This window comes from Kogia breviceps, chromosome 9 (genome assembly GCF_026419965.1).
Source record: "Kogia breviceps isolate mKogBre1 chromosome 9, mKogBre1 haplotype 1, whole genome shotgun sequence".
NCBI lineage: Eukaryota > Metazoa > Chordata > Mammalia > Artiodactyla > Physeteridae > Kogia > Kogia breviceps.
The window spans coordinates 24,851,625-24,878,053 of record NC_081318.1 but is presented as its reverse complement, the minus strand read 5'-3'; the positions used below and the strand labels follow the sequence as shown (position 1 = coordinate 24,878,053).

The 26,429-nt window shown below is 43.4% G+C and overlaps 1 protein-coding gene across 5 annotated transcripts in view; it reads right to left on the bottom strand.

The window, feature by feature from the left end:
- The window catches only part of GRM8 (glutamate metabotropic receptor 8), a 785,529-nt gene that overhangs the window by 606,438 nt on the left and 152,662 nt on the right, over positions 1-26,429 (bottom strand). For all 5 annotated transcript variants that reach the window (XM_059074201.2, XM_067042260.1, XM_067042258.1 and 2 more), the window contains exon 3: positions 23,151-23,367. In XM_059074201.2, coding sequence (XP_058930184.1) covers positions 23,151-23,367 — 217 coding nt within the window. The remainder of the gene's footprint in view (positions 1-23,150; positions 23,368-26,429) is intronic.

Genomic DNA, 26,429 nt, shown 5'->3' with positions numbered 1-26,429 from the left:
ATGGCCAAGAACATCTCCTTCAGAAACATTACCACTGGGGTGGGAGGAGATAAAGGTGCCAAGAGGGAAACATAGCAGAAGGAGCTCTGCCCGCTATTAAAAAAGACGGTTTCCAGAAGAGGATATCGGCCGCAGTGGAAGATGCAGAGCGTCAAGAAGGAAGAGGGCTGGCAAAGGCCTTGGACTTGGCCTCAGAGAGACAGCCTCCAAGAGAGTAATTTCACAAGAATGAGTAGAAAAGAGGCCAAATGACAGGGGATTAAGAGAGAGTAAACAAAATATCAGTGTGTCCACACTGACCACACCTACATGTGCAAGTGGCTGGACCAGAAAAGAAAGAGAACAAAATATACAACTCTGTCTTCTTTTGTTCCATATTCACATAGGCTGATAAGTCTGAAAATATTTTTATTTTTTTAAAAATTTTAATGCCGGGGCTTCCCTGGTGGCGCAGTGGTTTGAGAGTCCGCCTGCCGATGCAGCGGACACGGGTTCGTGGCCCGGTCTGGGAGGATCCCACATGCCGCGGAGCGGCTGGGCCCGTGAGCCATGGCCGCTGAGCCTGAGCGTCCGGAGCCTGTGCTCCGCAGCGGGAGAGGCCACAGCAGTGGGAGGCCCGTGTACCGCAAAAAAAAAAAAAAAAAAAAAAAAAAAAAAAAAAAAAAAAAAAAATTTTAATGCCTTTACATGTTTCGGTCCATTTAGGAATAAGCCCTTTAAGGATTGGACCAAACCAGCTGCCAGATGACTATCCTACACTTTGCTACACGAAGAAGGGTATAACATACAGTTTGCTCTGCAAGGGCTGACTTGGCAGCCTGGAGATGGGCCACACAGTGTGGTTTTGGGGGCGGATGCCCTTTGCTCCAAGAGAAGGGCACAAGACAAGAGCCAGAACACCTGAGTCCTGGTACTAGACTTTCTACTAACGCATTCTAGGACCTTTACTAAGTCATGCATCTCTCTGGACCTCAGTTTCTCCCTTTCTAACCCACTGTGTTTCTCTGATCCCACTCACCGGTACCAGGAAGTAATTCAACCGTTCAACGAATATTTACCTATTAGTTCAATGAGCAAAGCATTCAGCTAAGAGGCTAATTCTTCTAATGGAAAACTCTGATCCACATTGTCACTAAATCCCTCCTGGGAAAGGTAACAATCTGAGCTGTCATTAGTCATTAACACTAATGTGCAAATGTTTCCTTGTTTATAATAATGGCAAACATTTCTTAGGAGCTTACTGCCTGCTAGATCCTAAGCTTAAAACTTTACATGGATTTTCTCTTTTAATCATCACAAGAACAATAGAAGTGAAGAATATTGTTATTCTCAGTTTACAAATGAGGCAAGTTGGGCTCCGAGAAGTCACTAATGTTGTCACGTAGTGAGATGGCTGGGCAATGGCCAGAACAGGATTCAGAGCCATGCAGAGTGACCCCAAAGCCTGTTGTATAGTCAGCGTTCTCCAAAGGAACAGAACCAGTAGGATGTATAAACACATAGAAAGAGATTAATTTTTAGAAATTGGCTCGTGCAGTATTGGAAGCTGGCAAATCCAAACTCTGCAGCTTGGACCGACAGGCTGGGGATCCATGAAAGAGCCCCCTCCCCCAACATTATACAGTTCAAGTCTGAAGAATGTCTGCTGCAGAATTACCCCTTGCTTGGGGAAAGTCAATCTTTTGTTCAATTCAGGCCTTCCACTGATTGGGTGAGGCCCACCCACATCAGGGTGAGCAATCTGCTTCACTCAAAGTCCACTGATTAAAATTTCAATCACATTAAAAAAAAAAAAACTCACAGAAACATCTACAATAATGTTTGACCATATATTTGAGTGCCATGGCCCAGCCAAGGTGACATATAAAATTGACCATCGTATCTGTGCATTTAACACAATGGGGTACTCAATAAATTTTTTTTAAATTATTGGTTCACTGCCAAACATTTCCTTTTGTTTTTCTCATTTAGGTTAACAACAGAATTCTCTACCTAGGTGTCCAAACCAGGAGTTTGGGAGTTATCCCTGACTCTTCCTCCTTCCTCACTCGGTACATCCAATTGCTTGAAAAGATCTATTGATTCTACTTCCTAACAGTGCTCCTATCACCTCACCTCCATCCTCACTCCCACAGCTTTATTTAAGACCTTGTAACTTGTTGCCCGGACTATTGCAATAACCTACTAACTCATCTTGCTGCCTACAGATAGATTGAGTCTCTCCACCCATTTTTCAACCTACTATCAGAGGGCTCTTCCTAAAACACAAATCTGGTCATGATGCTGCCTTACTTTAAATCCTTCAACAGGCCTATCTCCTTAGTTTGGTGAAAAGGTCCTTTACAATCCTGTCTTCATTTATTTTCCAGTCTCCTGTCATCCCTCCAATAAACCCCTACACTCACTGCAGCGCCCCCTTACAAAAATAATTGCACTCCCTTAAAACTGCCATATCTTTTCTTGGCAAATGCTGCTTCCCCTCTGCCTCAAATGCCAGCTCCCTTTCTCCCCAAATCAGTTCAAAATCATCATTTTGTGAAAGTGTTTCCCGAGATCTGGGCAAAATAAAGTACTACATACCTGCCTTCCCAGAGCCTTAATAGAGAATTTGCCAACCACTGTAAGTAACTTCCCCTTTAGAATATAAATTCCTGGGAGACAGTGCTGTGTTCACGAACCCTTAACAACACAGTACCTGGATATATGAGACCAGGTACTTTATAAATGTATTTAGCATAAACATGACCTTCTAGAGGTCACATTTGTGGTTTCCCCCTTAGTAAAAAAAAAAAAAAGGACCTGTCATTTCATAATGTAACACAGGGCCTAGAAATCACCAAAGGTACCAAGAAATAGAAAGCAGCCCCATTTTCCTTGCGAAGGATTATAGGACTTTTTTTTGTTGCTGTTTTTCAAGAGTTAAAAAAATGTTTCCCAACCGCTAAGGAGAATTGGTAACCAAGGAAGAAATGATGGCTAGAACAGTGAAAAAGGACAGAGGCAGACTGAGCTGCACTTCAAGACACTTGCAAACAAAAGGATCTTGAGACACAAGACAGATTAGGGGATGGATTCTTTTCAGGAGATAGGCTGAACTGTCATCTTACTGTCCCCAGCAGCCGTGCACATGAGTTCCGGAACTGTGGGAGTAGACTGGGGAGTTTTGGGCATACGCTAGTCTGTGTTTGTTATAATAAATAAGACATGAAACCACAAGGCACCAACGTTACAGAGGAGACAAGCTTTACGGTTCTCAGTGAACACAAGACCACTGAAAATCTGGGGGAGATGAGGTTATAATAAACCTTATATCTTATAAGTCATTAAAACAAAGCCATGCCATAATTGTGTTATATTAACGATACACAAAGGGAAAGAAGGTAACTGTTGAGGGATACAGCGGTTCCAAGCCTCAGTCGCCTTGGCCAGGTCTGAGGATATTAAGAAATGTTTCTATTCGGTCACTCACTTAGCCACCCGTCCTGGCCCCTGTTTAGGAATCACTGCTACTGAAGGCCAGTGAAGGAGACACCACCGTTCCTATGACAATGACGTTCAGGCCACTGAATGTTTCAGAGTAAGAACAGGGTGACAAATCTTTATCACCATGAACATGGAAAAGGTATGGGACAAAACAATGCATACCAAGAACGTTGGGAACTCAGAAATATAAACCTCATCAATGGAGCAGGTCCTTCTTGGTCATAAAATTGAACTAAGGGCAAAATAAAGGCATGTATGCCACAGGAAGCAAGCAAACTTTTATTTTTATAATTGAGAATTCCAAAGCAATCTTGTGCATTTATCAATGAAAATCTTTAACTCTGTGAAACATACATTGTTTGAAATGGCAATGCCTGTCTCCCAGGTCTCCACCTACATGCATCTCCTCTTCCTTCACGACCTCGCCCAGTGCTTCCCCTTTTAAGGAAGGGGAATGCTCCTGGTTGGAACCGATCACCTCATCCTCTACACTCACACAGCTCATGACCTGTACTTCTATGGAGCAATTACTTTCTTTCATCTTGGCTCTTAGCGATGTGATGGTAATAGTCCAATCACATCCTTCTTTACGTCCCTCCCCAGAGCCTATCACAGTGCCTTGTCTGTAGCCAACGTGCAGTACGTTTAATCCAGTGTGACCTAGGGACAGCTCCTGTGGTAGCACAGATAAAAGAACCCAGAGTTCCGCCCCTGTTCCCCCGTCATTAATCAAGTCCTACCTCCAGCTTTTTATGTACAAGCAGGGGAGAGAAAAGCTGAACTCACAAGTTCATGCTGCTGAGATCAAGACCCGAAGCATATGTTGACCCAAATAGAGGGCCCAATGCCAAAAGCCAGGGAGGAAACCAAAGTTTCTCCAAGGAAAAATATAAGTGGGGAAAAGAGGAGAAAACACCCTCAATCAAGGCTGAATACTGTAGCCAGCCCACACCAGGCGTACCTGTGTCGGTGCTTTGGTAACTGCTGCAAGATGTTAAAGTAGGGCCAAGCAGCTGGGGCAGGGGTACAAGGGGGACAAAGGGGCAGAGGAACAGCAGCTAGCCGCAGCCCTACACCCTCCCCACTGCAGGGCTCCAGGCCAAAGCAGCTCCAAGCTGTGGGAGGGGAGAAACTTTCAGTTTGGCTGAAATTGTTTTATTCCACTGGGCTGGCCATTTTAATAACTAAAATAAGACTTTTCATATACTTAGAAGTGACTAAAGGACTACGAGTCTGAAGCCAAGCTGTCCTCCAGAGGAGGGTGTGGAGGGAGCTAGACCATCACACATGAACAATCAGTAGGAAGAAAAAAGAATAATAAAGATGTTGCTTAAAGAATTTGCTTGGGGCTTCCCTGGTGGCGCAGTGGTTGAGAATCCGCCTGCCGATGCAGGAGACACGGGTTCGTGCCCTGGTCCGGGAAGATCCCACATGCCGCGGAGCGACTAAGCCCGTGAGCCATGGCCGCTAGGCCTGTGCGTCCGGAGCCTGTGCTCCGCAACGGGAGAGGCCACAACAGTGAGAGGCCCGCATACCGCAAAAAAAAAAAAAAAAAAAAAAAAAAAAAAGAATTTGCTTAAAATAAAAGGGCTGTATTTTAAAAGGAAAGAAGTGGCACTACAGAGGACAGTCAACACACCAATGACATTTACACTTTTTAGGTCAGGTCTCCATGACGGGGCTTTCCCAGAGCGCCTTTCTCCCTTTAAGACTCATAGAACACAGACTTCCATGCTTCCTGACAGTTCTACAGGGAATCCCATTTTTTTTTTTTTTTAATGGAGAAAAGAAGAACTCCTTGATTTAGAAACCATAAAAAGAACTAAAATATCTTCTTTGAAAATAGAGAATTCAGCCATGTTTAAAACAGCCAAACAAAATATACTAGTTCTTTCCTTAGGCTCTGGGTTCCTCTGGGTTCCAGCTAGTGGTCAGAGCTGACCCATGGCTGGGAAGGCAGCTCTTTGGCCACTGTGTGATCTGTGCTATTCTCACAGAGGGGACTCCACTGGTGGGGGGGAGAGTGCCTCTTGCCACAGGTAACTGCTGGGGAGGTGGACGTGGCCACCATCCAGGGGTGTGAAACCCCTGGCTTCTTTCCTCTGGCTGCCAACACACTTGGCTAAAAGAGAGGCAGGACAGAAGGCAGAGCCTTTTCAAAGTAGAGGAGAACACTCAACAGAAGCCTTTTCTTGTCCTTGAAACTGCTTTGCTTGTTATCATTTAGATGGAGGCCAAAACTATTTTTGACAAATATTATGATTCATGGCTACATTTAAATCTTATTTTTCAGGGAAATTTTAGCTACTGTAACCATTTAACATATGTTGATAGAGCTCTCTCATGCCCCGGGCACTGATGAATCAGACCAGGTTGCTGCCACCCTGAGAAGGTCACGGTCACGGTCTAGGCGGGAGGCACAGAAGTCAACAGGCCGACAGCACACAATATGCACAGTGCCTGCCTGCCCCGCAGGCTTTTCTCCTTGTTCTAGAAGAGCATCTTAATTTAGCATTGAGGGACGATCCCTCCCTGTGGCTTTGACCATTTGTTTCAAGTGGGCCTCTCCCCACCTACCTCTCCCCAGCTCCAGAGGGCATGTGACCCACGTCTGGCCACTGTGAACCGTGCCTTCCTTAGGCCACAGTGGTTGCTTGAGTCATGGACTGAAACCCAGCATGGTGGAGCCAAGTCTGGGCCTTTGCTGGAACCAATGGGAATGAAACACACCCTTCCCACTAAGGTTGCCATAGTAGGTTGAAGGTATCCCCCCAGAAGAGAAAACTGTCTGGAACTCAGAATGGGACCTAATTTGGAATAAAGGTCTTTGCAGCTTTAACGAAGGGAAGGAACTCAAAATGGGATCATCTTGGATGAGAGTGGGCCTTAAATCCAATGACAAGTGTCCTCATAAAAGACAGAAAAAGAAAAGGCTCAAACACACAGAGAGAAAGTTGATATGACCGTGGAGACAAGGATCTGAGTTATGCAGTCACAAGCCAAGGGATGCCAAGAATTGCTGGCAGCCACCAAAAGCCAGGAGAGAGGCATGGAACAGACTACCCCTCAGAGCCTCCAGAAGACGTCAAGCCTGCTAACACCTTGATTTCAGACTTCTGCCTCCACAATGGCATGAGAATAAGTTTTTGTTGTTTTAAGTCACACAGTGTGGTAATTTGTTAAAGCAGCTCTAGGAAAGGAATACAGTTTCTAAGCTGGCAGTACACAAGCCCACAGCTGCTGGCAGCCCTCGTCCCATCACGTGGAAGAAACCTGAGGATAAAGCCAACATGCAAGTAAGCAGAAGCCAGAGCTGGAACAGGATGCATTCTTGTCAACTTCATTTTAAAATGTGGAGCTAAGCCGACCTGAGGTCAGACTTACTCCTAGACTTTTTAAGTTTCTGAACCCCAAATTTTCTCGTTGGCTTAAGTCTGAGTCCTGACCAAGCCAGTGAAATAAATGTTTTTGTAAAAAAGTTAATAAATAGAAACCTCACTTAAAGAGAGTTGGGAGACCAGGAGGGGGAGCTCTCAAGCCCTGTGAGGATAGCAGAGCCCAGCAGGGAGAAGAAAGACTCCTCTTTTGGCAAAGACTCAGCCAATGAAAAGCCGTGGACTCTGTTTACTAGCGCCCTCCCAACTTCCTTTCCCCCTTTATAAAAGTTTGCTCCTTCCCTTGCCATGTGGGGACTTGCCTGTGGCTTGCCATGATTGCAGACCCCAAATTACAATTCCCTGCTGATCCCTAATAAACCCATCTTTGCTGGAAGAATATCTATTTTTCTTCTAAGTGTTTCAGGTCAACACTTTCTTCACTAACGATGTGTACAAAGGGTTGCAATTGCAGAAAAGAGCTCGGCTAACCCCTTCTGGGTATCTAGGAAGGTTTCACTAAGGAGGTATCACTGATGCTGGGTCTTAAAGAATGAAAATAGCTCCAGGCAGACACTGGGGATGTTGCATTTCCAGAAAAGGGAAGAGGACCCATGCAGGTGCATTAGAAAATGCTCAGGTCTTAAGATGCGGCACAAAAGCACAATGAGTGAGGGGAGACGGAGGGAAAGGCAAGAAATCAGACTGTTTAAAGAAAGAGCATGTTCTCTTTGTCCTCCCTACAGTTTTGCAGGACAAGGATAGGAAACATGACTGCAGAAACCAAAGTCTGTAAACTCAAAAGAGAAATAGCAAGAGGTAGTAAAAAGAACATGAACTTTGGAGCCACAGAACTCTGGGTTTGTATTCCGTGCTACCACTTACTAATTAATTAGGTTATCTTGGGCTGTTATGTACTTTTTTGGAGCCTTAGTTTTCCCATCTGTAAAACAGGTATAATATATGCCTCATAGCCTAATGAAAACTCAGTTATGTGGTACATATAAAGTAAGCACTAATAGTTCCCTCTCCTTTCAATGAATTATCTTGGACTTGGGGACAATAAGACAAACAGAGAGAGAGAGAGAGAGAGAGAGAGAGAGAGAGAGAGAGAGAGAGAGGGAGGGAGGGAGAGAGAGAGAGAGACTTTGGAAAGCAAATATTCACATTTAATAGAATATGGTGTATGTTGGAATTTACAAATCAAAAATAATTAGGTCAAATCATAATTATACATACTTTAAATGAAAGTTGCACTAAACCTAATTTTTAGAGACCAACGTGTCAAATCACCCATTTCTATGACCCTTGACTATGTGGACTCAGAAGTGTTTCCAGAATCACCATTGTATTACGAAAGCACAAAAATGTTCAGAAAACTGCATAATGATTAATGAGCCTTAAAATGAATCAGTAACACAAGAGTATAAAAGCAACAAGAAATATGAGTTAAGAGGAAAATATTTAGAACAATTAACAAGAAAACTCTAAGCTTCACGTCCTCCTAGAACACAGGAAAAATAGCAATAAAGGTCCCTAATGGACTTTGTTTAAAAAAAAAAAAAAAGTAACGAAAACCTGGGAGACACTTACCATTTTAGCTCTTTTTCACTGAAGCATCAGTTGGAGTGAAATTTTGCCAGGAAATAATTCACTTGATCTCCCACCCCTGAATTATCCATTTAAGGGAGCCATACTGTCACTTGGGACACACCCATTCCAGTCTAAGGGCTCTAGGACACACCCTGCTGTTGACCAACAAGTCTTAAAGGAGTTTTGCTTCAATGGCTTAGATCCCCATAGCATCAAGTCACCTCATTTTCCCAGGCCTGGGACTTTGATCCTATCTGTACCTAGGCCAAGTCACACACCTCCCTGCCTTTACCTCCATCCAAGTCCAAGTCAACCCCAAGAAATTTCTAACTCATATTCTGGTTCCATCCTGCCCCTACAATCCAGTTTTTGCACATGATCCCCTTAAAATCTGAATCATACCATGTCACTCTCCAAACCCTTCAAAGACTTTTCATTGCTTGAGAATAAAATACACACTTCCTGCCATGACCTATGACACTAGTCAATCACGCCTTTGACTGCTTTTCACCTCCTGTGCTGCCCCCTCCGCCCCTTGCTGGGTTCTAGCCACACTGGCTTCCTGGATATCTCTCAAATAAATCATAAACACACATTTGTTTCTTTCTTAATAAGATACACTTTATAATTATTAGCTTGAATTTATAATCATTAGTTTGTTTACTTTTTAAATCCGTCTCCTCATCAGAATCTAAGCCCCTTAAGGCCAGAGACCAGAGCTGTGAATTCCCAGCACCTAGCACAGTCCAACTTCACATGGACATCAATCATTTGTCAAAAGGGTCATCAATGAACAAGCTCCTCAGGGACTGGAGTCATGAGTCTAAATATCAGAAACCCTATACCTTTAGGACATCTTGCAGTCATGAAACACATCACACACTTATATACCTGGAAGCCTCAAAGCCAGTTGAAAGGAGAATAGTACATTCAGCATATTTACCTCCTTTCTGATTTTGCATCCCCCCTATTTGTCAGACCTAGCAAAGCTCTAGCCCTGAACTCAGCTTTGCCCCACCGGAAGTGCAGATCCATCATCTGGTTCTGGTTCTCAGAATCAAGTTTAGCAGTCTGGGCATCAGACTTGCTGTCACCTACTTAAGCTACTGCTTCTGTTTCCCAACTCAATCCTGGCCCTGAATTGGTTTCCTGGTTCTCTCTCCTTCCCATGCAACTTCCTGTTGTAGACCCAGCCATGCCCCCAGACCCCATGCCTCCCAAGTAACAGCAGGTATGTTGTGAATTCTTACCCTGGGCAGGGTTTTACCCTCTTCCACTGAGCACTTTCATGTGGACTGCTAGCCTGTCCATCTACCTACCTCCTCCTCCAAACTACCTGCTTCCTGGTGTCCTGTCGCCAGGATTCACTCACCTGCTGTGTGTTCATTTACTCACTCATTCAACATTTTTAGAGCATCTTCTGGACCCTGCAACTACAGTACTATACAAAGACTAATAGGCTCTGATATCAATTCCAGTGCTGGCGAGGGGCTCCCCACCCCGACAAGCAGTTCTCAGGACACTAACAAGTTTCCTACAATTCAACTCAACTCTGACACTGGCCACCCAGAGAGAGTGTCAGATTCGACAAGTTGAGGGCTCAGTCCTACAAGACTACCCCCAACCCCAGCCCACATTTCAGGTGCCGACTGCAAGCCCAAGTTATCGCCTGTACTTCTGACCAACTGGTTATCGATTGGGGGTTCCAACGACCTCCTCCTTGGACTTGAGATAAATAAGGTATGCTCTCCACCTCCGAAGGAAGAGAGATGTAATTAAAATCCACAGTGGTAAGATATCTTCATGGTTCCCTAGAAACAGACCAAGGGTTCACAGTTGCCCACTTCTCACCCTCTACTTTGTCTTGACACACAAGTGTACTCAGGCTTCTCTCCTTCCTACATGCCCCTGAAATCTGTCTGCCCCCAAATCTGAGCAAGCACTGGAAAATGGACCATGTCCCCGTTGTTAGCTGCCTCTGGAATGCGGCTGATCAGAGCAGGACACTTTCCTGGTCATTTCCCCTTTGCCTACCCAAACTTCCCTTAAAAGTTTCTGTTAAGCCGTTGCTTACCGCTACCTACCATATAAAAGAAAACCCTTCTTCCCTTTGATTTTGCGATACTTGTAGATTTTTGAATTCAAGTCTTCTCTCTCTTGCAATTGTCTTAATTCTGAATAAAGCCTCTCCTTGTCTAAGTCTGGATTTGTTTTTACTTGAGAGAACACACAGAAGAGAAACCTCACTTAAGTTTGTCTGGGAGGATGAGGAGGTGGAGATCTGAGAAGGCTTCCTGGAAATAATCCAAGAACTGAAGGATAAGGAAATGTAAACCAGACCTACGTAGGGGGAGAACAGGAATTCTGGGCTGAGATGTGGTGTGAGTGGATCTCTTACCACATGGCAGTCAGTGCAGGATATCACCCAGAACCATAATCTCTTGATCTATGCTCTTCGGGGCTAGACGGACTTCTTGTCCCATCCTGCCTTTGGTGTTGCTCCCAAACATCTGTACCTGGTGAGCTTCCTAAGTCAAGATTTATCCCTCTGTGTGCCCACACAGGCACACTTTTCCTTCAAATATGTATTCTTTCACCCAGCATGCCCTGTACAGCTCCACTGAACGCTGGTATCTCCAGAACACCCAAGGGACCAAGTTGTTGATGTGACACTTACAGACCCTCTCTTTGTTACTTTCATGGACTCTCGGTCGGAGGCATTTCAAACTGTAGGCTTAGGTTGAGTTCCCATAGCCCAGAGATAGGAGACTGAAAGAACACGAGAAATGTAAAGACTGTAAGCTTGACAGGAAAGCCTACAAGGGCGGGAATCAGGTTGGACTCACCCAGTGCCACATCCCCAACCTCCTAGAAGGGGGCCCTAACATACAATAGGTGCTCAAATATTTCTGAATGAAATGTCACATCAACTCCCATGAATATTTCCATCCACCCTAGGATTCCTCCTGGCAGTCACATCAAGCCCATTCTGAAGGGGAGCACAGCGGTTGCCCTCCAGGATACTAAACACAAAAGGCTAACAATGTACTCTGCACTTGCCTCTTTCCCTTAATTGCCCATTATGTGGGCGCCAGCGGTGATTCATGATGCAAATGTGGCCCCAGAGTCACATGGCCCTGTGTACCACTGCTTCAGAAGTGTGTCTGAGCTGCTACAAGAGGCTTTTTTTTTTTTTTCTCGCTAGTGGAACTGCCAGAGATATGTTTAAATCATTACTTAAAATTCCTTTCTCAACCAAACCTCTTCCCAGAGCTGTTAACAAGAAACAAAATGTGCGACTCGAGTTTCACTTTGCCTCCTTTCCCCTGCCTTCCCCTTGTGGAGTCCCCAGTGAATCATGAAATGCCTCTGACCAGGTAGCATGGAAAGAAGCAGAGAAAGAAGCCCAGGATCTGTCAAACATGCAGATGTTAGAGCAGAAAGACCACGTGGCCCGGTTTTGCCAAGGGATGTGACCCTTGAAATAATTGGCGTGTTTTTCAATAAACTATTCATTTTATACCTTCCTGATTCCACTATTCTTGAGCCATTTCTTTTCAAGGAAACCATAATTATTGCTTAGTTGATAAGTTATGATGGAAAGCGGGAAAACACACTCTCATTCTCAGGCCAACTCTTTTAGCACCTACAAAAAAGTGACATGAAGGGATTCTGATGTTGCTTCATTTCTGCAGAAAGTTGTTTTTTACATTATGTTCTTCTAGCAACACAGTAAAGTGCAGATGGCACCTTAAAGCTCTCATCTAGTGCTGGAGTTTCCAAACAGAAGAGCTTGAACAAGAAAATGACTTTGGAAAGGGAAATAAAAGAATGCAATTTCTTTGGGGCTAAGCGCAGGAGGAGAAGCACGCGCTTGCCATGACGCGGGCGTTCAGCTCTAAGGCAGGCAGAGTCCAGCCGGCAAGGACAAGGGGAAACATACGGGGCTGGCTACCTTGGTCACGGAAGCTGATGCCTCAGGAGAAACAGGGGAGTCCAGGGCCCAAAAATCCACCTAAAGAACCGGGACACATGTGGGTTCAGTTCAGACAGAACTCCATGAATCAGGGCTCAATCCAGCAGTTAGGGTTGGCGTTATGGCTGAATTGTGTCCCCCGTAAAATTCACATGTTGAAGTCCTAACTCCCAGTACTTCCGAATTTGACCTTATTTTCATTGCAGATGTAATTAATGAAGTGTCATTACAGATATGATTAATGAAGAGGAGGTCATACTTATATGAGATCATCTAATATGAAGTCATATTGGATTAGGGTGGGTCCCTCAGAAGGAACCACCCCTTCTGACACCTTGATCCCGGACTTCCAGCCTCCAGAACCATGACACAATAGATTTCTGTGGGAATTCCCTGGCAGTCCAGTGGTTAGGGTTCCACACTTTCACTGCCAAGGGCCCAGGTTCCATCCCTGGTCAGGGAAGTAAGATCCCACAAGCCACGGAGCCAGCCAAAAAAAAAATATATGTGTGTGTGTGTGTGTGTGTGTGTGCGCGCACGCGCGTGTGTGTGTGTCATTTAAGCCACTCAGTTTGTTGTACTTTGTTACGGCAACCCTAGGAAACTCACACAGTTGGCAAAAGAGTTAGGGAGCAGGAAAAGAATAACTTGACACAGGGACAGCCCTGTTGATGACATATCCTGACCCTCCCTAAGCATGTAGATGGGAATCTCTGAGAAAGAAACTCAAACCATCCTCTGAGACTGAACTCCTTGTATTCTAGGGATACGACACTAAAAGGATGTGAGAAATAGAAAGACAACAAGCTAGACAGGGCCAGGACCCCCGCACACATTAGGGACCCAATAGACAGGACTGTGTTCAATGGCTTCATGCATAGTCAGAGCTCAACAAGTGCATGAGTCATGCAGAGGACCAGACACCTCCACCCAGTCAGGGGAAAGAGTTGACAAGGAATAGGCAGTGTGTCGTGGTTCAACCTCAGAGGTCAGAGTCTGGGCCAGAGCCCCATTCCTAGGGATCCAGAGCATGAGTCAGGGTGAGACAGCACTGTAAGTTTGCTGCGACCCAGAAGGGAGCTCAGGGCTCACCCTGGGACCACCAGGTACAGGGTCCGTCTTGGCAAAATCATTCCAAAGCCCAGAAACTTGTAAGCTAAGGTTAGGACAAACTATTGGCCCTGATTAAGACCCAGGAAGTGAACAAAACTGAAACTGCTGCCAAGGGCATCGGTGATGCTGGGTGGGAGTGACCGGGGAGAACAGGGGCTAAAGCTGTAGAGCAAGTCAGACACTGATTATCTATAAGCGGACACATCTGGGTATCCAGCCATAGATCAAGAAATAAGAATTGTCAAAACTATATATATATTTTTACATACATTAATCGTTTCACAAATACACACATTACAAAGTTGGCATCATATTCTACATGCATTTTTTTGTCTCTTTTTCTCAAGAAATTGTGTTGAACGTACCTAAATTCGTTCCACTCACATCACACAGCGTACTCCCTTTGAGCTTGGGGTCCATAAGCTGTCACCCTCCACTGCCTCGTGGCAGGTCTTTCCATGACATGAACCGCAGGATGCCCTCTCTTGGGCACTGTGTTCTTGGCCAATGCCTCTGAATGATGCCTCCATGAAGGCAATGCCCACATTCATTTGGAAGTGTTTGTTTACATCTCTGTATCCTCTGAAACACAGTAACCAGCTAGGAAGCAGAGGCCATGATTCATCTCTAGATCCTGAAGGCCTAGAACAAGTATGCCCTGATCCATGGTGGGTACACAATAGATGCTGGCTGAGTCAGTTCATATATAGAAGGCTCAAAAGGAAGAGGAGAAAGCACATTTGGTGAGACAACACTGACTGGCATTTAATTAATTCATGAATTCAACTAGGTGCCAACACTATTCTATGTAGTGTATTAGTCATGCTAAGAAAAAATAATAATAGGATTGGTCTCTGCTAGGAGGTACAAAGCAAGTTTCAGGACTGAGGAGGACTGGCTGCTTTTATTTGAGCTCTTATGTAGGCCTCACTCTGCTTTCTTATTTGCTCACTAAGCAAACTGGGCACAGGCTCCAGGCAATAAGACGACTCCTGCATCACCCATCAGTGAGGATGCCTAACACAATATGAGTTGGCAGTTGTTGACCACTTACAATGAGCTACACATTGTTCTGTATGATTTCTTTGGATTCTTATACAATTGCTATCCCCATTGTACAGATAAGAAAATTGAGGCACAGCAAGAGTAAGTAATTTACCCAAGGTGTTATAGCTAAGCTGTGACAGATCTGGAAGTCAAACTCAGCCGACAAGAAGCTCTTAGCCACTCCCCAGCACTGTTTGGCCTGAGGGATCGAGGGTGGGCTGAACCTATAGATTACAGGCTTTGGTATTTTCCAGTAATAAAAAATCGAATTCTGAGTGGCTCAACAACGGGGAAGACCCAAAGATTCCCATATAGGTTACGCGTTAGCAAAGAAAATGCATTACCCGTTGTTGGGACCATCTCTGCCCTTCGGTTCCCAGAGCCTGAGGAAGCCTGACCACGAGGCTCACGGTGCCGACACAGCCATGAATCTGGTGACAGTGGCCATTCAACAGAAATTCATGAAGCACCTGGCATATGCCAGGCACTCTTCTGGGTGTTGGGGTAGGGGAGTGTCCTTGCATTGAGATAAACACATTCTGGAGGAAGAGGTATACAGAGAAATCGGCATTATGATCAGAGTGGCAAGTGACTCCACAGGGTTAAGCTCAGGGACTCATGAGAGCACATCCCTAAGGATGAGGCAAAGGTACCTCAAGCTTATCCTGATATCTGAACAATGTGCTACCAGAACAATCAGACCCAAGCAAACACAACTGTTGGTGACACCATAAGTGATATTCAACAGCCAGGGGTGACAAGATTAAGAAAGGGTAGAGGGGCTTCCCTGGTGGCGCCGTGGGTGAGAGTCCGCCTGCCGATGCAGGGGACACGGGTTCGTGCCCCGGTCTGGGAAGATCCCACATGCCGCGGAGCGGCTGGGCCCGTGAGCCATGGCCGCTGAGCCTGCGCATCCGGAGCCTGTGCTCCGCAACAGGAGAGGCCACGACAGTGAGAGGCCCGCGTACCGCAAACAAACAAAAAAACAAACGGGGGCTTTGATAAGGTTTTAAAATGATTGTTTGCTCATAGTATGATGAAAATAAACATTTAATATTAAAAAAAAAAAAAAAGAAAGGGTAGAATATGTACCACAGCAGTTGTGGAGGACTAGTAAGAGAACGGAGAGGGTAGGTGGTCAGGAGCCACTCAAAATCTCCTCTCTGATCTTTCAGGCAGACTATGACTGAGTTTGAAGGTAATTAATGAATCAAGCAAAGCCTTCTCTGGCTATTTATCCTATACACCGGCAGCACATCCACCACCTTCATAATAATCTACAGCTTTGCCACACATTCTGGAAAAAAAAAATCTGTATTATCCCCATTCCTTTCACTAGTAATACCTGATATCAAATAGCACTTTCGGGTTTGTAAAGAACATTTCACAAGTATTCTAGCACATGATGATCACTGAGCAGAGGGCCACCATTTTACAGACAAGGAAATCAATCTTCAGACAAAGTCTCATAATTGAAGAGGGGGGATTTAGACACGTTTTTGACTCCGAGTTGTGTTCCACTGCATCAAACTGCCATTGTTTACTAAATACTTAACTACGGCATTAGGATCATAGGTTTAAAAGCATCTATTTAATGCCATTTGCCGCTTCACATTAATAGCAGCTGCTGCTACTTAGCAGTTCCTAAGCCCTAAATATTAAGCAAGGCCAGAATGAAGAACAGCTTTGAAACGACGTTCTATTTGATCAAGTTCTGCAGTAATTGTCAAAATCGTATACACTTTCTTTGGATCCCTATTAAAGCTTCTGCAGGATCGCTGCACCTGCAGTTCCAATTTGCAATTTCCTCAGCCCTCCTTTGAAGTTATTCTTGCCAATTACCTGGTGTTAATATTAATTAAATATGATTTGCAACTTGAAATGTGGTGCTATCAATGGAAGTCAGCTGTAGGAATATAAAGTAAAAATTTCAATTGAATTAAAATGTTTCCTTTCATTCATAGTATTTTACAACATTAATACTTTTGTCAAATTGATTTTTGCCTGCTGGAAGTCATTTTTTCAAAGCAATGAACATCTATGGGAAAAAGCTGCTCTTTATGTACTTTTTTTCTTTCTCTCATTGAAAATACTTTGTTTTATTCTTGAAGCAAATCCGTTGCAGTTAATAGAAACATGAATCTTGTTTATAACCCAAGAGGAAAAAATGCTTTATTTTAAAACTGTACTGAGATAGCTTAAAAAATGATCGGAGGGCACTTTTCCATTGTAGAGGTGGAATGAAATTTCCCTTACTTTATTTCTTGACCCACACCGAAAAAAAATTACTATCAAATGTTTTTGCAAGTGTCGGTCATTTTATATTCACAAAAATGAATTAATTAAATTGATTTATTGCATTAACATTTCAAACAGATTGTGCCAACCCAACGACCTCTGTGATCCCTTCCAAGTCTGAGATTTTAAGATTCTGAGCACATCAGAAGCTTCCAGCATTTGCAAATTAGAAGAAAAAAAGTCACGTATGGTAGATTTGACAGAATCAGGTCTGTTCTGCCCCCTGTAATGTGTGGGATGACGACTCGAAGGCCTGTCATCTTCAATAAACCATTCATAAACACGATGACTGATTAAAGGAGCTGTGTTGCCATACTGTGCAAATCCACAGTGAAAGGATACAATGTTATCAAAGATTCCTTTTATCTTCAAAGATAAAGCTTTAGCTTCCTTGCCCCTTAGAACGATCGTGGCAGCATTAACATTTATTATCCTGTCTTCTTTTTTAAATAATATAATAAGGTAAGACAAAGAAGGGAAAGAACATGTCTAAAGCCTCAAGGAAGTCATTTATTGAGTCACAAACTACAAGTTCCAGAGCTTATGACAGAAAAGCATGGGTATGTATTATTAACCTCCTTATTACAATATCAATGAAAACATCATATCAAATCATTAAAACAAGACAGACTTAGAGGACTGTGGTCCTAACAACTGAGGATGTGTAACATAGGTGATGGAGAAGTCTTAACCACCAGCAGCAACTAAGCTATTCCCTTCCCTCAAGCCAAAAGAGACCAAGGGGGGGAAATAAAAATAAATTAGGCCAGAAAAGACTCTAGATGTCCATAATTTCCCAGGTGTCATTGAAAAGAACAAGAGCTTGGAATTACACAAACCACGGAGGCTGAACAGCTGGTATACCACTGTAGAGGGACTGCCCACTGTGACCCTACTAGGAGGCTCCTGACTACTTAGAATCCTGGGAAAGCCAGACACAAGGATCCCACAACCTACCCCTGTTTGGAACCCTGAGTTATCCATTAGGTCGCCTCATCTACCCGAGTAGTCAAGACTGGAAGAGTAAAATTCTGTAGCATCTCAAAAGGAACTCTTGAGCTGGTTATATTATGGTCTGCTCCGTTACCAAATTCTGTCTACGGAGCACCCCCCTCATCTTTATTGCTAACTGTTTGTCCTCCTGGCCTATCTCCCATCCCTGTCACTGGGAGTCTCCCTAAGTACACCCTTCATCACTACCACCCCCTGTTATGGGTAGTAAATTGTGTTTCCCCAAAAGATACAGCAAGTACCTCAGAATGTGACCTCATTTGGAAATAGGGTTATTGCAGATATAATTAGCTAAGATGAGGTCATACTGGAGTAGGCTGGGGCCTTTAATCCAATATGACTGGCATCCTTATAAGAAAAGAAGACAGAGACAGAAACAGGAAGGGAAAAGACAGCAATGTGATGATGGATGCGGAGACTGGATTGATGGATGAAGCTAATGAACACAAATGATCACCAGCAAATACCAGAAGCTACCGAGGCAGGAAAGGATTCTCCCCTATAGGTTTCAGAATCAGCATGGCTCTGCCGACACCTTGATTTCAGATTTCTAGCCTCCAGAACTTTGCGACAGTATGTTTCTGTTGCTTTCAGCCACCCAGTTCGTGGTGTTTTGTTACGGCAGCCCTAATACACCCCCTCTCAAGGACATTCCTTGATTCTCTGCCACTGTACCACACACTTTCAGCTGTGCCCTCTGGCAAAGTTCCTGTTCCCTTATGAATATCTGCTCAATAACCTTGACTTTTTCCTCAAGAACTCCTACCATCGCCTATCATGGAAAACTTCAGAGAAGACTGAGAGCCCTCCCATGGGCACAAACCCATCAAGAGAAGAGAAAAGAGAACACTCTGCCCTATTCTTAGCTTTCCCTTACTAAATCTAGCCCATTATTCCCAAATCTTCATTTTTTTTCATTTATACTAATTTTATATTTCCAGCTTTTTTGAGGTATAATTGACAAATAAAACTTGCATATATTTAAGGTGTACAACATGATGTTCTGATATATGTACACACTGTGAAATAACTACCCATAATCAAGCTAATTCACATCTCTATCATCTCACATAGTTTTGTGTGTGTGTGTGTGTGTGCGTGTGTGTGTGTAGTGAGAACACTTGAGATCAACTCTTAGCAAATTTCAAGTATACAATACAGTATTACTAACTATAGTTACCATTCTGTACACTAGATCTTCAGAATTTATTCATCCTGTCTAACTGAAAGTTTATTTCCTTTGGCTAATGTCTTCCCATTTCTCCTACCACCCCCCACCAGTTCCTAGCAACCACCATTCTACACTCTGCTTTCATGAGTTTGACTTTTTAAAATTCTACCTATAAGTGAGAGCACATATAAGTGACAGCATGCAGTATTTATCTTTCTGTGTCTGGCTTATTTCACTTTGCATAATGTCCTCCGGGTTCATCCATGTTGTCACAAGTGGCAGGATTTCCTTCTTTTTTAAGGCTAAATAATATCCCATTTTACATATATTTTCTTTTTCTATTCATCCATCAATGGACGCTCAGTTTGTTTCCATATCTTGGTTATTGTAAATAATGGTACAATGAACACAAGAGTGCAGATATCTCTTCAAGATATTGATTTCATTTTCTTTGGACATATTCTTAGAAGTGGAATCACTGGATCATGTGGTAGTTCTAATTTTAATTTTTGAGGAAACTCCATATTATCTTCCATAATGACTGCACCAATTTACACTCCTATCAACTGTGTGCAAGGGTTCCCTTTCCTTTACATCCTCACCAATGCTTGTCATCCCGTACCTTTATGTAAAGCTTCTCCCCAAGAGTGTATCTTCCACCCCCTTTAATTCACACTCTACTACATGTTCTACCTCAGCAATTACCCTTCCCACCTCAATTATCTATGTGAATGAGCTTCAGATCTATAGCTCAATCCCTGCCTTGGCTTTAGATCAATGTTCTTTGCTGCTCTTCTCCACAAAGGTATGTACCAGTACTCACAGTTTATTGGGTTCATAACCAAACTACGCTTCCCACCCCACACCAACCTTTCCACTTCACTGTCTCTTTTCTATTCATGGCGCTTGCATTTTCCCAATTGCCCAGGTTCAGAATTTCAAGCTTATTTTTTTTCTTACCTTCGAGCTCTAATTCCAATCAATTGCTAAGTTCCAGAGACTCCACCTCCAAGTGCCTCTCAAGTCTGTTCTCTCTTCCACTTCTATTACCACTACCCCATGTGAGGCTAAGACTGATACTACAGAGGCCTCTCAACTGGTCTCCCCATCTTTCACTTCTCATTAGCAAAGTCTTCAATACATATCCTAGTAGACCCCTCTCTCCTCGGTAGTTTCCTCCATTGTCTAGAAAATAAAGGATAAAATTACTATCCTATGAGGTAAAGTACTCACCTATGTGTCCTTGTCACAAAGCCTTCCAGTTTTGTCTTCCATACCTCACTACACAAACTATGATCCAGTCAAATTGTGCTATTTGTTGATCCCAAATATTTTTCTTTTGACTTCTCCAATAAAAATGCTATAGTCAAGGGGCTGAGATTATAACAGCTAGGATATCAAGGGGCTGTTTGTCTTATTTTATCAAATAATTCCTGTCCCTCTCTCCCTGAGAAGGATCCTGACTAGAGAAGAGACATCACTGGCATCTGTGTTCATGACCATCATTCACTCATAAACTTTGTTCTCCAAGACTCATGAAGGACACTTCCCCAGGTCTCAGCTTTTGGTAAAATGAAAAACGTTCTAATCAAACCGTACAGGCATTGTATCACTAAACACATTTTCCTTTCACTATCATTCCATTGTGATCTGTCAGAATTAATCAGAGACAAAACATAGGAAGCCTCAAGTTACACTGAAATTTCTTAGCAATCAACGTTCTTGAAGAGAAATATTCTGAACAGAGTACAGGGAAATTTAGAAGAGTCGGGAAAATATACAATTTCATTAATAGGCAGACACTCCAAAAAATGAATGTATACATCTCCTTCTCAGTCAAGAGACTAAGATTTTTAAAAACACTAGTAACACATTGACAGAGATGTCATCAACGTCGTAGTAAGAGGAGCAAATGTTATAGAACTAATGAGTTTTCGTTAGAGGCATCAGATCATTTCAGAATGGGTTAAGTTGCTACCCTATGCCATTCCCATTAATATCATTGTCATGTAAAAGGTTTCATTTTCAGCTATTTTTGTTCTGGATAAAATCTTTGTCATTAAAATGAGGGATGATTTTGATATTTAATATATTCCATGGCATACTCTAGTGTGGTACTAATTTGGCCTTCTCAGTATTCTGCATATTAATTGACAACCCAGCCCTCCTCCATTCCCCAGATAAGGGAGAACTGAAATAGAATGGACAGCCAATCACGTCACAGAATACTGAAAGGATCAACACAGAAGAAACAGGTTGCTCTATCAGAAGCATCCTACACAAGGCACTAAAATTATTTTCTCCCATACTAATGACTAAGATAGAGACAGCAATAATTAATGGTACCGTCTGAATCCTTTTAGGTGACGGTTACCTAAGAAGAGCAATGCTCCTTAAAAGTGAAAACAAAATATTCTCTTTTAGTAAGAAGAGTAAAACTGCGATCTCACTTAACTTCTAGAACAATGCATTTTATCAGATGCTTCAACCATTGGCAAATCATGTCCTGTACTGAATTTTTCATAGTAATCTGTTTCGTGCACACAAAATGTGCCCTATAGTTGAGAATGTACAGGATCACTGCAGAAAACTGCTCATTTCAGTACATACTCTATTAGTTTCCTTCTGTCGTTGAATTACCACTTTGGGGAGAACCGACATCAGCTGCTTAAATAATGCATTAACCCTGCTTTCAGAAGCTATTGTTTTCATTTGAGTGGGCATTTCTCCTAAGGATAAACCTGGGATTCGTTTCCAAGAAGGTAATGTAATTTACCATCATTTAAAGTTCAATTGAATGTTTTGATTCATCTTGATAGCGGTAGTGATATAATTTAAAATTCCAAACAGCACAGATTATGGCATCATGGATATTTACAACAGGAATGAATAGTTGTCCCTTAAATAAATTAAGCCAATCTTTCCAGCAAAACCAGGCCTTTTCTACATTTTCTGTAACAGCATAGCACTGGAACAAATGTTAAACACACCAAATATTATGTATATTAAGTTTCCATGTTCTGTTATATGCAGAAGAACAGATTGAAGGCATCTTCAAGTGTTTCAAGAGAAAACCTTATTCCAATAACTTTGTCTTTGCTAATTAGGGAATAAGCCCAAATCATTCCCATGGTCTTTTCCTGCATTGAAGCTTCTAAGAAAAACAATAAATTATCAATATAAATTCCTGCAAGTTCAAAATTACTCAAAAACAGCTAAAGGGCACTTTAAATTTTCGACAAAACATTGTTATTACTTTTATTTAAAAATATGCAAATTTTATGCAGTAATTCTTAGTAAGAACAATAGCATTTGTTAAGTAATGGTAACATGTCACCTTTCATCCACAAAGTTATACGGTTGACCAGTCAGCAATAATATTTATGTCCTAAGTTGTTTTTGTTTTCTGGTTTTTCCACGCAGTGTAAGCTTCATGGCTAAATATACACGTAGTAAAATGCCTACAGAGATTTGGATGAGAACCTTGAAAAAACCCGGGACAGAGCTCACGAGCACGGTGTTTTAACCAAGTTTTCACATCTCACCCTTAATCCCACTGTAAGCTTCAGAGTTTGAGGTAAGAATAAAAATTCAAAAAGTGAAATATGAGAATAAGAATATCGCTTATGTATAGCCTTGGGGGCTACTTCAGTATTGTTTTAAGATGATTACCAGTCTTAATTCCCTATAGTGTTGGATGTTAAATTCCACTGCCTTTTAAAAAAAATTTAATGACTTGCTAATGTAAACCTCCATCTAGAACAATCAAATAGTATGTCATTTATTCAAATTTACAGTGGCTCTAATGTGCCAGCAAACTCCCTCATCAAAACAGACAGCTTTAAAAAATGTTCACCTGAGTCAGGAGCTCTAATTCCGAAATTAGCACCAAAGTGTCACCTTGATAGACCAAGAACAACAAAATCATTTATAATAAACCCAGCTTCCCCCTAGAGTGAACAGCCTGGGTCATGTACCTCTAGGAGCTCTAATTATCCCATACAGATCAGAGAGCTCTTGGAGATGCTCAGACTTCTGCAACCTGTCTTCTCCAAATGCAAAAATCTGATAAATATACACTTACCAATCTCCCGCGAGATCTGAGTGAAGGCCTCCACACCGCTCTCTCCGTAGTTGCCCTCAGAAGCCAGTGTTGACACATAATTCCACCCCAGTGCCGTCACAATGTCCACCATGGCTTGCGCTTGGTAGGAGTCAGGGGGGACCACCCGAGAGAAGAAGTCATACCTGGTGTTATCACTTAGCTCTGGGGCTGTGGATGCATAGCTGATTTGAGGTATCTGCGAAACAAATGACAGGTCATTTCAACCCATGAGGAATGCTGTCAAATGATGGACTGTCACACAAGAGACTAAATAGCCAAAGCTATACCAGAAACCTAGATAGATCAGCCTGCAGCCAAAATATGGTTTCATGACCACCAATTCAATTAGAAAGTATTTTATAAGGGTCTGTGGACTCACTTTCTTTCAAAGCACATTTCTAAACAGTAAGAAAGAATTTAGTTTGGGTTCAGGTCCCATTGTTTCAGAAGCCAAAGCAAAGCATTTGTGCTTTTAGTTTTTGTTGCTTTTTTATTCTGTACATGATAAGTTCTGGTGTGGAAATGAGGCAGAAACGAACATGAAATGTACATACATGCTTCAGAAAAAGTCACCTCTGAAATCATCTTTGGCTTTAGGACATAAAGGCTACATAATATGGACAGAGAATTTAACATGAGACTATTTTTATACTTGATACCACTTCAGTCTTAAGATTCTATTTTTGGTAAAGTCTTTTTTTTTTTTTTTTTTTTGTGGTATGCGGGCCTCTCACTGTTGTGGCCTCTCCCGTTGCGGAGCACAGGCTCCGGACGCGCAGGCTCAGCGGCCATGGCTCACGGGCCCAGCCGCTCCGCGGCATGTGGGATCTTCCAGGACCGGGGCACGAACCCGTATCCCCTGCATTGGCAGGCGGACTCTCAACCACTGCGCCACCAGGGAAGCCCGGTAAAGTATTTTAAATATATAGTTTTGCAAGTCTAGCCACTACTTATTGATATAATCACAACATACCACAATAAGATTTGGGAATAGCTAACCATGTATCTTTTAATTATAACATCTTTCCAGCCTTCCAACCCCCATAAAAAAAAAAAAAAATCACGAAACAGGAATCCATACCATAATTGCTTTAGGAAAAGAGACTATTTTCTGACATAAAAAGGCTGAATTGCTAGAAGATATTCAAAATTAGAGATCGTATGTTATTTCTCCTAAATAAATTCAAGCTGAGTAACAAATTAACTGCATGCCATAAATCTACCCCTAAAAATGTTTGAAATGCAATATTCACTCATATAAACAAGTGAAGATTCTTACTCTACCAGTGAAAAGTGCTAGGATAGAAGAATACAGGGATGTTAAAGAAGTATGGCAGAAGGACATGCAGACTAGGGACGGAGCACAGAAGATGCAGGAAATCTGGCAAATAGGCCAGGAAGGTCATTTCAGCCACACGAAACTGCATGTCCAAGGCCATAGAGTCAAGAAAGGGCATGGTGGGACTTCCCTGGTAGTCCAGTGGTTAACACTTCGCCTTCCAATGCAGGGGGTGAGGGTTCAATCCCTGGTGGGAGAGCTAAGACCCACATGCCTTGCAGCCAAAAAACCAAAACATAAAACAGAAGCAGGGCTTCCCTGGTGGCGCAGTGGTTGAGAGTCCGCCTGCCGATGCAGGGGACATGAGTTTGTGCCCCCGTCCGGGAAGATCCCACATGCTGCGGAGCGGCTGGGCCCATGAGCCATGGCCACTGAGCCTGCGCTTCCGGAACTTGTCTTCAACAAATTCAATAAAGACTTTAAACATGGCCCACATCAAAAAAAAAAAAAAAAAAAGAGAGAGAGAGAGAAGATGGCGGAAGAGTAAGACGTGGAGATCACCTTCCTCCCCACAGATACAACAGAAATACATCTACACACAGAACTGCTCCTATAGAATACCCATTGAATGCTGGCAGATGACCTCAGACCTTCCAAAAGGCAAGAAACTCTCCACGCACCTGGGTAGGACAAAAGAAAGAAGAATAAACACAGACAAAAGAATAGGGACAGGACCTGCACCAGTGGGAGGCAGCTGTGAAGGAGGAAAGGTTTCCACACACTAGAAGCCCCTTCACGGGCGACCACTGTAAGTGACAGAGGGGGAAGCTTCAGAGCCACGGAGGAGAGCGCAGCAACAGGGTGCGGAGGGCAAAGCGGAGAGATTCCTGCACGGAGGATCAGTGCAGACCAGCACTCACCAGCCCGAGAGGCTTGTCTGCTCACCCGCCGGGACGGGAGGGGGCTGGGAGCTGAGGCTCGGGCTTCGGTCAGAAGCCGGGAGAGGACTGGGTTTGGCTGCGTGAAAACAGCCTGAAGGGGCCTAGTGCGCCACGACTCGCCGGGAGGGATTCCGGGAGAAGTCTGGAGCTGCCGAAGAGGCAAGAGACCTTTTCTTCCCTCTGCTTCCTGGTGTGCAAGAAGAGGGGATTAAGCGCGCCGCTTAAAGGAGCTCCAGAAACGGGCGTGAGCCGCAGCTATCAGCGCGGACCCCAGAGACGGGCATGAGACGCTAAGGCTGCTGCTGCCACCACCAAGAAGCCTGTGTGCAAGCACAGGTCACTCTCCACACCTCCCCTCCAGGGAGCCTGTGCAGCCCGCCACTGCCAGGGTCCCGGGATTCAGGGACAACTTACCCAGGAGAACGCACGGCACGCCTCGGGCTGGTGCAGCGTCACGCGGGCCACTGCCGCCGCAGGCTCGCCCCGAATACGTACCCCTCCCTCCCCCAACCCCCGGCCTGACTGAGCCAGAGCCCCCGAATCAGCTGCTCCATTAACTCCATCCTATCTGAGCGAAGAGCAGAAGCCCACCTACGCGCAGAGTCGGGGCCAAGTCCAAAGCTGAAACCCAGGAGCTGTGTGAACAAAGAGGAGAGGGGGAGGTCTCTCCCAGCAGCCTCAGAAGCAGCGGATTAAAGCTCCACAATCAACTTGAAGTGCCCTGCATCTGTGGAATATCTGAATAGACAGCAAATCATCCCAAATTGAGGAGGTGGACTTTGGGAGCAAGATATATTTTTTTTTTTCCCCTTTTTCTCTTTTTCTGAGTGTGTATGTGTATGCTTCTGTGTGAGATTTTGTCTGTATAGCTTTGCTTTCACCATTTGTCCTAGGGTTCTGACGTTCCCGTTTTTTGTTTTTACTTTAAAAAATTTTTCTTCTTAATAATTATTTTTTATTTTAATAACTTTATTTTATCCTACTTTATTTTATCTTCTTTCTTTCTTCCTTCCTTCCTTTCTTCCTTTCTTCCTTCCT